The following is a 12,088-nucleotide window of genomic DNA, read 5'->3' on the forward strand; positions in this document are numbered from 1 at the left end:
AAAAACTTTACAAAGTTTTGTGAAATAACGTTCCTTCATTTACGCCTATAGAACTCTAAAGTTTTAAGCCGCTTTTTGGCCAATGAACAGCCGAATGCTAAGCTACTTTTAGTTCCAACCATTTCTCACCTTGTAGAACAATTCTTTGCTTTCTTCTTAATACCACGACAATAATTTTCAGCCCAATTGATAGTTGGAAAATTAAAGTCTCCTATAATTAGAAGCTAAGTAAAGTTGACTAGCTCGTGAAGTCTACCAATGATGGATAATAGTTTTTGATTATTTATGTTAGATGAAGATGGAGCTCTATAAACGACACCAACAAGGAGAACTTCAGTGGAGGAAAGCATGACTAAACACCACAAGGAATTTTCAAACCTACATTAGATAGAACCTTACATGGAATAGCTGACAGCGAAGAATGTACTTAAAACAAAACCCCACGACCAACTGCAGATGGTCGATTGTCACAAAAAAGCTTGTAACCATTTAAGCAGAGCTCAGCATTGTCTGTGAAACTGGTACACCAAGATTCTGCTATTGCAATAATCAGTGGAGAATGATCATACACAACTGCTTGTAGCTCAGGAAACTTATTCATAATACTTTCAGTATACATTGGTAAAAAGACAAGTATATAGAAAAATTTGGAATTTTCCACTAGAGTAGGGACCATAGCACATCAATAAAAAGTACTGGAACAAGCTGGAGTAGTGCACGATATTAAATCATAGTAAAACAATAAGAAGTGTTATATCCCTACTGTGCTCAAGATAACATAATGGAAATGCACAGTAGGGATATAACACTTCTTATTGTTTTACTGTGAATTAATATTGTGCACTACTCCAGCTTGTTTCAGTACTTTTTATCGATGTGCTATGGTCCGTACTCTAGTTGAAAATTCCAAACTTATAATACTTCTTATTGTTTTACTGTGAATTAATATTGTGCATTACTCCAGCTTGTTTCAGTACTTTTTATCGATGTGCTATGGTCCGTACTCTAGTTGAAAATTCCAAACTTCGTTAAAATTGCCTGTATGTTATACTAGGATAATTTAAAATTGGAAATGAATTAAGGATCCAGAAGAAACATCATTTTTGGAATCTGTACAATTTTGTATCTACAGTACTAGGCGTGTTCATACATATGTATGACTCAAACCATGCAGTGTGTGTATAAAACTCTATAAAGCAAATTGTGAACTGCATATAACGTAGTGCTCCTACAAGCCGTACACTATATGCAATACAGTGGGCTCTCAGTTATCTGAGTGTCTCAGGTAATGGTAAAGTGTTTGATTGCTTGTACAACTGCCCATACAGTACATAAACATTTCTGTACAGAGTTCTGTTAAAATTTTCTAATAGAACATACTCTTGCACTCAAAATATTCTAACCGAACAGTCATTTCCAATTTTGGATAAGCAAGGGTCTGCTGTACAATGAAAAAGCAACAAGTTCATCCAGTAGATTTGTTTTTGGTAGTTTTCCATTGGGCACCATTTTAGTTGTGCAACCATGCAATGACACAAGTGGCAATATATATTCATGCGTCAGTTTCATGTGACCAGTTATTTAGTCATTTATAGTGTTGTGGTGTGTATGTACCATATATACCACTTTAGCGTGGGTGTTCAAAGGTGCCGCTCAGGGTTTAACTCACGTAATGCCCTGGAAATATCAAGATATTGTCAATGACTTACTTGTGGTGTGTATGTACATGTCATGGGAAAGCGGTTTGCCAATGACTTTGATGCCCAGCCTGGTCAAAGAAACGATACGCTTTGACTCATTATATTGAGCAACATAGAGCTTTGTATTGTGGGATTTCTTTTTGTAGTGGTAGCTAAGCTGAGTATACAGTATTTGCTAAGTGGTTGTTAGTAAAGCATAATGAAGGCACAAAATAATTTTTTGGGGCAATCATGGATGCATATTTCTACCCACTGCGTATCAGCCTTTGAACAGACCACGGAATGGCTAAACTACTACTGCTACACTGAAATAGGTTAGTAACTTACAGTCCTAACTACTTAACTTAATACAATAACTTACTGTCCCAGTAGCAAAGTTAGTTGGCTTAGCTTAGTAATAAAATGTTAACAATATGAACTCCATTCCAAAATCGCATTTTTTATAACATTGTGTGTTGAAGCATAGTAACGTATTAATGATGTTTTAACGTATGGATAACGTTCTGATGGCTATTAGCCCACGCTATTAAAACCATGATCGATCTTCAGATGCTACTGTATAAAACAAACAGGATGAGTTCTCGTCAGTTCTTTCACCTATTAGGTGAGTGCGCCCCAAGTGATATATATCACTTACAGGGATGTGCCCAGGTTTAGAATAGTGGTGGCTATAAAACAGACTTGAGGTTTAGGATGGCTATAATTACAGAAGTTAGTGGTGCATTTGTACTGAATGGTGAGTAATAGTGGTGGTTATTTTTGGTTGAGTGGTGGCTATTTTATCTGAGTGGTGGTTGGTCCCGACCACTGCCGACCATTGTGGGCACATCCCTGCACTTATACCACGGCTGCTTGGTATTTGCTGATATATATACCCGCAACCCTTGGGCTTTGGGTATATATATCAGCAAATCCCTCGCAGCCGTGGTATAACTATTAAATACTGTATGTACCATATGCTTTTTTCGATAATCTATTATTTGCTTGTAATATGTTCATTTACATTCTTACATTACATTGGGCAGTGTAATAAAAATGTGTATGAGCGAAAGGTAGGACCATGAAACCAAAAATATTTGTGGACCACCTGTGAATTTCATACTTGAATTAAGTTGTATACAACTTCGTATATTTGTAAAGGTAGCACCTTGTACTTGCGTATTTCATATCATTTGACTCTGGCTTTCCTTTACTGAATTGGACACCTGCCTAGAAACATAATTGTGCTTGTGTGCAGTCTGTGCACTGAAGCCAACTGTACCACATAGTAGACAATCTTTACCTACGTAAGCTTCTCAAGTCTACTTCCACATCTTAAATGATGACAAGCTTGTATGATCCTTAGCATGCAACTCATGTAGTCCTGATTACTAAACTATGTTTTGTCCCAGTAAAACAAAACAATTAATATGTGCATCAGTAATGGAGCATAATAGTGCACTGATTGTATGTACGACATTTATATACACAGTAAAGTGTGTTCTTTTGACCTAGGAGTGTTTGCATATGTTTGTGCTATAATCGTTTGTCCAGCAGTAGTGATTCTTATTTGGTACACACTACACAAGTGAGTTCTTTATCACTACAAGGAATGAAGTGATTACAATGAGCTTCAACTGTGTAGAAGAGATATCCATCAGTATTTGCTCCACTACCTGGAACTTGCTCTAAACTTCTGTCCACACATGTAAATTGTGTAGCTGCTGTGTGACCATGATGTCCAGCCATAAGGTAGCCATAGTATTCAGTATTCCATCCTGGAGGACACTCATAACGAGAAGGGATCATTATCTTGTTAGTACGTCCATAAGCCTGGCAGAGTGCACAAGGAACGTTACGATTATGAGCATGATTTATTGGGCTGATAGAGGCTGTTTCATATTCTGCTCCGTAAAGTGGTACTAAGTTCTGATAACCTGCATGTGATTTAAGGTATTGTGGGTTATGAGGTAAACACAGTGGATCAACTGCAGCTCCTTCATCTCCATAAGATGATCCAGCTACAACTCCAGAGTAGATGGTATCTGCTCCATAGGGACAAGTAGAATTACCCCATCTAACATAGGTGACTACACCAGCTGGTGGACAGGTACACTTTTCATTACTAGCAGCTACAGCATTTTGTTCAGTAGACTTCTCGACAATCTCACTTGTCTTCCTAATACTTGGTTTGTCCATCATCTTTGACTCAAGTTGTTCTATCCTAGCAAGTAGGTAAGAGACTAGTGGAGAATTGATATCTTCATCAGTCACCTCTGCAGCATCAGTGACGAGGAATGTGGTTAAAATGAAGAGAACAAATGTCTTGGTCTTCATGTTACCTACATACATGTAATAATTCAACTCAGTGAGCATTGAGCATAGTTAAACAGCATATTGTGCACCTGTACAACTAATTAATGCAATACTACTGAACTTATGTAATAATTCTTAATAAGAACATGCCATCTATACACATAAGTTCATTTGTAAGAATTGTCTTGCAGAAGTTACATGTAGGAATGGCTGCTAAGACTTACGCACATTGCTATAGATTATACTCAGCCATATTTGTACATCTGTCAATATGCAAATAGTTGTAGATATCTAGCTGACATATATACATATGATATACATACACAAGTCACAGATACATATATGCTACTTTGTAAATCATATGATACGTACCAACAGCTTTGTTACCTACGTACATACGTATATACTCTGCATCATTTGCTTACAATGAACTTTCTGTGTTGTAGGACAGAAGGTAGGGTTTGTAAAACTGTCAATGCCAATCAATTGTACAATGCAAAACTCTCCTTTTAGGACTGCAAAAATGGCAGTGGTATTGCAGCTACAGGTCTTTTATAGTAGTCCAACCATACTGGTTAACTGCAGTGCATGCAGTACATCGTTGCATGCACTGTATCATGTGACATCACATACTATGATGTACTATGCAGTGTGTGCTAGCAGTATACATGTACAAATGTGTATAAGACTAGCACCATTAAATTGTGATTACCACACACCATGAAGTGAGTCTCAGTCGGGTGACAAATTCTGTACACAACAATTAAGAAGTTACTTAATATCATACATTGTACATGGCTATATTGATGTACATAGCGTGGCCGCTGTAGGACCATGCATACCACCTGTTTATATGTATGTAAGGTACATACAGTAAGATAACTCTTGTCATGGCACAGGGCAAGGTCTCTATGTTTTTCTAAACAAGGTATGGCTTATTTAGTAATCCCACCTATGGATGGAATAGAAGCAAAATCTAATTGGCTTGGGACATTATAGATCTTCTGTAGTAGCAGTAACTCTCCTTGTTCTGTCCGTATACCATTCTGAAGTGGTATTTGAAGGATCTCATTGATCAATTGGTGGACCACAACTATCAACCTGAAGCTGTTGATCAAACCTGTTCTTAGTAAGATTATATGATGATCATTCTTTATGAACTGCAGTTGTGAATACCACTCTTTCGAGATGTCCATTGGACAAAGGTAGACAGAACAACAATCCAACAATACTTTTTGGCATCTATACAATTGAAAACCTCCACCACACCACCTTGTAGTCATCCTCTACTACTGCTTGCCTGATTCTACTATGTCATCTGAGGAACTTCATCAAGGAGTGAATGAGATGAAAAAATAATGACAGAAGTGTTTTTTTTAGATGCTTGGCTTACATACTATTAATGCACTTACAAAACCAGTAAAGTAAACTCACACAGTAACTTACAGTGTTTATCAGCCGAATAGGCTTCGGCTTGTGATTGAGGACATAACTGTAGTTTTAAGATACACCTGGCCAGTGTTGTAAACATGTACCTTGCATGGCACAGGTGTAGTAATGTTCCACATGTGGAAAATGCCACATGCTGCATGCCACGTTATTGGGCGGCAACACATGTGGTAATGGGAAGTTGTACATATGTGGACTGTACTGTAAATGTAGGACAGATTGCACAAATCGTTTGTCTCCGTGCATGCACTGATATTTGATGATACTGATATTTGATGATAAAAGGAAAAGTAAAGAAAAATACAATTAGACATAGATAGCTCAGCTTTTCAACATAACAGTGTTGTTTCTGTAATTAACAACTGAAGAATATAATCAAGTTATACTGAATACAAAAAATAACTGTTTGAAAGATTTTCAGAGATCCAGGTTCACAGAATGACATTAACACAGTTACATTAGTCTCGCTGTGTTAATTGTTATGATTGAGTGGTCTGCAAAAATTGCTTAAAGCTTAAGAGATTTCTATATAAATTTTGATTGAATGTGCTAGGTTCTATACAGTAGCTACGTCTCAGATTATATTATAAACATCCTACACAGTATTTGCAGAGGATTATTGGCTACCTAGCCAAAGTATTTCTGATTTTCCCTATGGTGGTGTGTAAGATTGCACATAGTGCTGGACCTTTGATTACTGTGCATATGACATTGCATTGATAAGAACTAGGTAGGAGAATAATTGAAGCCACCAATCAAAAGCAGTAATTATCATTATGTACAAAATTCAAGCACATACACCCTCATGTATGTATGTACACATGCACTAAAAGGCTAACTACAGAAAGCAATTAAAACCATAGCTACTATTATGGGATTAACACAAATAAAACCACGACCTTCCTTGATTTGAAACTACTACTGCATTTTTATGTCTAGATCTTCGTACCTGTTGTTGTAAATTTATTGGTACTCAGCTAGGCATCCATTGTATTGTTTATTGTTGTGCAGACCTTTGACAAACAAGCAGTTACAAGAGTTTCTAGACTACCTAGTCTTTGCATATTAATTCTGGAATCAATTCTTGTCATTGGCTACACAAATCCCCCTAGTGTCATTGTCACAGATGTCAGGTAAGAGTTAGTGAGGTTATCACCATGCAAGGTGTTGAATTATCATATAGCTTTCTGTTCTAGTTTGCATTCTGCAAGTTTTGGCAAGTACACATTTATTAGCATTTAAGTAATACTAGCATAAGAAGAATCAGTTGATTGCAAATCTTGCTACTAGAATCTCGCATCAGGTTCACCCCATAATCCTCTCAGCAACTTTTAAGTTTAGGAATTTTAGTTAATGTGATGATGGTCCTTCATGTAGGGCAGGTACCAATGCTTGTATAATATCAACCAAAAAAGTACATCTCAATTTCTTTTTGTGTAAACCTACAATTACATTTATGCCTGTGTGCACTGTGTATGAATGGTCATACACAATATGGTTTATATACTGTACCATGCATACTGACTATCCCAACATAGTCTTTACTTGGTACACACTACACAAGTGAGTTCTTTATCACTACAAGGGATGAAATGGCCACAATGTGCTTCAACTAAGTGGAAGAGTTTTCCATTGGTGTCACTTCCACTGCCTGGTATCTGTTCAAGGGTCCTGTCAATACAAGTAAACTGTGTAGCTGCTTTGTGAGCATGATATCCAGCCATGAGATAGCCGTAGTACTCAGTATTCCATCCTGGAGGACACTTGTAATGAGAAGGAATCATCATCTTGCTGGTGCGGCCACTAGCTTGACACATTGCACATGGCACATTACGATTTTGACTGTGGTCTAGTGGAGTTCCTTTTGTTTGATATTCTGCTCCATACAGTCGTACCCAATTCTGATATCCTGGTTGATACTTGAGATACTGTGGGTCATGAGGTAAACACAGTGGATCAACTGCAGCTCCTTCATGTTCATAAGCTGATCCAGCTACGACTCCAGAGTAGATGGTATCTGCTCCATAAGGACAAGTAGAATTACCCCATCTAACATAGGTGACTCCAGCAACTAGTGGACAAGCACAATTTTCATTGCTATTAGCTGAAGCTACCTCATTTTGTTTGGTAGACTTGTCTACAACTTCATTTGTGTCTCTAGTGTTTGGCCTAACCATGATCTTTGACTCCAGTTGTTGTATCCTAGCAAGTAGGTAGGAAACTAGTGGATCTTCACTGGTCATCTCCACAGCATCAGTGAGAATGAAGGTAGTAAACAGCAGAAGAGTATATACTTCAATCTTCATATTGTCAACCTATTAAAGCATTGCAAACAAATAATGTGTGGAGCATACATACGTACATTGTATACAGTACTGCCCAAGCGTAGCATCATTTCTCGCAAGTGCACACGATCAAAAAAAACTCTCCAATTAAAGTGCGTGGCAGCAATTTCGCTAACGAGTCATTATCCTTCACAATGACATTGCACTTGGGCGGTACCATACTTCTTAACGCATTCAATTTAATTGTGACCAAGAGAATTTATTACAGCAGGCTATAGACATGTGCATGGATTCTTGTAATTTACTAAAGTTTATACCTGGAAATTTCCTCACAACGTTTTCAAGAGTACAGAACACCACCATTTAGTAAATTAGCTCTTTAGAAGAAAATATACTTTTGTCTCTGAGGAATCACACTGTTCATTATAATAGTTGGATACAAAAGAAATTCCTAGCTGCATATGGATTCTCAGGCACTCACTTATCTGGCAGCCAATTCAACAGAGATTTGGTGTTAACAATTCTCCAAGTCCCTACATTCATTGGCTTCCTGTAGCCTTCTCGTGGAGTGTAAAGAAATGTGGAAAAGGGAATTTTCCTCATTGTGAAGCTCTTCATTGAAGATTTTGGCTAAAGAATTTGCCCACCAAATTAGTGTTGTTTCATAGACTCTGCAGTACCAACCTGGCAAGTCAGAGTAGAAATTAAAATTCTCTGGAATTATGTCAGCTGCACCTGACTGTTTTATTAGAGTATATGACTGAGTATCACAGTTTAATGATTAAGCCTCCTCTGAAATGTACTGGAAGAGTTCCATTTACATACCCTACAGGCTATTTTGGTATTACACATTGTATGATGTACAGCAGTCTAAAACCTAAAGCTATCTCTTTTTCTCTGTACACTCATAATTTAATAAACTTGTGTGGCTGTTGTATTTACTAAATTTGTAGGTTATTGTCAACAAGGTGCAGAATTTCTCACTTACCTGTTGTGTGGGATGTGGTAAATCAAATATAGTAACTTTATTTAGTAATGGTACGTTCCCAGGGACTAGATTATACATGAAATTTCCTTGTGAAGAATTAGCGAGATGAACATTCTAGTGTGTAACAATATTGATTGTGTTTATCAAGCTTTCTACTTTAGTTACATTCAGAAACCAGATTGGTTTGTCTTTGCATGCAAATGTGAGTGTACACCAACATCGTTTCGTCAAAGAAATTTAGTTATTAAACCTGCCTGAATCATTTTTTCATTCATTATGTGGAAACAAATTTATTGTTGTTATAGAAGCATAACAGTACATCATATCATCATTACAACATCTTGATACATTTCTTATACTTTCTTGTAACCACAACTACAAATACTGTCATGCTGTATGTACATTTTAGTGTATATACATGCCTATGTTTCATGCATACAAAACATGCAGTTATCTACATATGTTCATATGTGTTTGTTTGTACAGGCTGTATGTACATGTAGGGTGTGTGCATAGTGCGTATACAGTACACATTACGGATTTAGCAACTTTAGCGGGATAAAATATTAAATGCATGTGTGAGGACGGATGTAAGCATACGTATACTGTAAGTTAATATCTTACACATATTACATGCACACACATTACTGTACACACATGTACCTTTTCTTACTTATAGTAACTGCAATTGTCACCACACTATAGCAACAACAATTCACTTTGTTACAACAAATGTGGTGCTGCATAACAAGTTGCTTCTTTTATAGCGGAGCGCTCCTGCATGTATGCATGATATTATCACAACACAATGACATCATAATGTGTAAGCTAGTTTGTACCAGCCTCACATGCTAACATTTATCATTTTGTTGTGATATTCCTTCTCTGTTGTTAGATACGTAGGAATTACCACACCACTTCATGTTCTGGCAGCATCAATAATCATTGATCACTGTGACGTGCCCTTTATGATCTAGCCATACTTATTGCATTCAGTCATATTGACCATGCCTCTTACTGATAGCATGATGACACAAAGATATGGAAAAACCACACCCCTTTAAAATATCATGTAGGTTAGTCATACCACTCCAGATACTCTAATAAAGCAGTCACCCTAACACAACAGCCATGTTATTATGTAGAACAATCACACGAGTGTATCATAGCTATAATGAAAAACTAAACAAACTGGAAATTATTAATTTAAAAATGAAGTAGGGATCCAAGTAATAAAAACTATTGAAACAAGAGATAAATGATGGTATTACAACACACCTCTGTGGGAAAATCCCTATACTTTGGCATTGAACAACGTAACTGTTTTGACATGCCGATGTAGTCTCAGTCCAGACCTCAGAATGGTACCATGCAATAGAAAGCCTTGACTGTATAATGCAAAGCCTTATAGTGTTTATTTGACATCTCACATTACATAATATCAGTGTGTAAGCTTGATTCAATGATGGGCTACTGCTACTGAATGCTTGTTTTGGCTGAGATGTAGGCTTTGCTTCTCACTGTTAAGGTCTGCCATCATGTGCCTGAGGGGACATCGATCTTCTGTACATTGTCCTATACCTGCTTGCGTTGATCTGGCCTATTCCGAGGGCAGGCTCAATGCTGATGCCCTCGTGTAGTTTATTGTCGCTAGTGTTATCCAGCTGTCCAGCATTTGACAGCCAATGCTGGGGGTGGTGGCAAGGGCATTCCATCTAGCCTGGGGAATAAAAACAAACAAAAAAAACTGATAATGGTACTGTAAAGAAACATCGAAGACTGTTAACTAGTAAATAAGTCGGATGATGAAAGGAATAAAGTGAGTTCTAAAATATATAGAATACCTTAAGTCAGAGGCATTCTTGAATCTGATTAGTGACCATACTTTAGTTTGGTTATGGCTAAACTTTTTTTTTTGCATGGCATCAGACCCTTGTGGTCTGGAATGGGGTCTGTGACAAAACTAATGTCAATGTAGGGATTTTCCCACTGGACTATGTTGCACTACCATCATTTGTTTACTTTATTTCAATAGTTTTATCACTTGGATCCCTACTTCATTTTTAAATTAGTTTTTTTTAAATTAAATACACTTCTATAAATTGTACAAGTGAACAGAAAAATTTGGAATTTTCAACTAGAGTATGACCATAGCATATTGATAAAAAGTAGAGTTGCACCGATATACCGATATATATCGTATCGGTTGCCGATATAGACAATTCTACTATATTAATGGGAGCTGATATTGCTGCTAAAAGCCGATACGATACACCGATATACAACTAAACTATCTTGAGGACATTGTCCAATGATCAAGCCTTATTTTAAACCCTATTATTTAGCTAACAAGGGCGGGAAACAGTAGTTATCTTCCTTGTCTAAAAGCAATACGCTACTTGAAGCCATCTAAGTGTGTGGATAATTACTGTTTTGTTGTCACAAAGCTTACCAATCATACAACAAACACTCATAGTGGTGGGCCTGGGGAAACAGCAAAAAGATAGACCAAGTGCACAGCATAAAAACCAGCCACATCTACAAGCCATTAAATGCGGAGTAATCCGGACTAATCTTGGCGGGGGCATGTATTAAAATATTTGTGGGTGCCGTATGGTCTGAGCTATCAATAGAGGCCACACCACCATGGGTAACCAAGCATAGCCAATGATCTTAAGACTGTCTTCAGTAGTTTCTTCAGTAGTTAAAATAAAGTAAAACAATAAGAAGTGTTATATCCCTACTGTGCTCATGATACCATAATGGAATGCACAGTAGGGATATAACATTTCTTATTCTTTTACTGTGATTTAATATCATGCAATACTCCAACTTGTTTCAGTACTTTTTATTGATGTGCTATGGTCACTACTCTATTTGAAAATTCCAAAGTTTTCTGTGTACTTGTTTGTTAACTTTTTTTGTAAATTATTATGATTGGTGAAACCACTCATACCGCATCTGAAATGGAACCGCGTGCCCCAATTATCGTCTGAAAAGTGAAGTATCCATTACGGTTTGTTGTCAGCTTTGTTCAGCCCGTTACGCAGCATTTCGAATCAAGAACTGTTCGAAAAGCACCTCTGTAATCCACGCATACCGAAGAAATAGTGCTGCGCGCCCCGGTTATATCAATTATCGTCTGAAAAGTGAAGTATCCCTTACACTTCGTTGTCAGCTATGTTCAACCCGTTACACAGCAGTACGAATCAAGAACTGGTTTTATAGCACCTCTGCTATCAAAATAGCCACTATGACAAATACGGACGATTTTTGTTACGAAGGAAGCCGTCACGTGCTATCGCCAAATTGACACCTTTCGCAGTCAGCCAAGATGAATGGGACACAACTGGTAAGTCCATGAAGAATGC

At 37.3% G+C, this 12,088-nt stretch overlaps 3 protein-coding genes across 4 annotated transcripts in view; 1 reads left to right on the plus strand and 2 right to left on the minus strand.

Moving 5' to 3' along the window:
• Nucleotides 1-12,088, plus strand: part of LOC136258130 (unconventional myosin-VI-like) — a 53,028-nt gene that overhangs the window by 12,527 nt on the left and 28,413 nt on the right. The window lies entirely within an intron of this gene.
• LOC136258135 (short-chain collagen C4-like) lies at nt 3,070-4,513 on the minus strand. Its single transcript, XM_066051442.1, has 2 exons — nt 4,421-4,513; nt 3,070-4,021 (listed from the first exon to the last, which is right to left on the minus strand). The coding sequence occupies exon 2, from the start codon at nt 4,014-4,016 to the stop codon at nt 3,246-3,248; it is 771 nt and encodes a 256-aa protein (XP_065907514.1). The 5' UTR covers nt 4,017-4,021; nt 4,421-4,513; the 3' UTR covers nt 3,070-3,245.
• Nucleotides 6,817-9,469, minus strand: LOC136258136 (uncharacterized). 2 transcript variants are annotated; one of them, XM_066051444.1, is made up of 2 exons: nt 9,391-9,469; nt 6,817-7,759 (listed from the first exon to the last, which is right to left on the minus strand). In XM_066051444.1, exon 2 carries the CDS (start codon nt 7,748-7,750, stop codon nt 6,986-6,988), a length of 765 nt encoding a protein of 254 aa, XP_065907516.1. In that variant the 5' UTR covers nt 7,751-7,759; nt 9,391-9,469; the 3' UTR covers nt 6,817-6,985. The 2 variants fall into 2 exon arrangements, with proteins under 2 accessions (XP_065907516.1, XP_065907515.1); XM_066051443.1 differs by having other exon boundaries at nt 9,381-9,469.

This window comes from Dysidea avara, chromosome 6, assembly GCF_963678975.1.
Source record: "Dysidea avara chromosome 6, odDysAvar1.4, whole genome shotgun sequence".
NCBI lineage: Eukaryota > Metazoa > Porifera > Demospongiae > Dictyoceratida > Dysideidae > Dysidea > Dysidea avara.

Bases quoted from the DNA above. Each gene is read 5' to 3' on its own strand.
- LOC136258135 (XM_066051442.1), bottom strand. From the start codon at position 4,016: ATGAAGACCAAGACATTTGTTCTCTTCATTTTAACCACATTCCTCGTC.
- LOC136258136 (XM_066051444.1), bottom strand. From the start codon at position 7,750: ATGAAGATTGAAGTATATACTCTTCTGCTGTTTACTACCTTCATTCTC.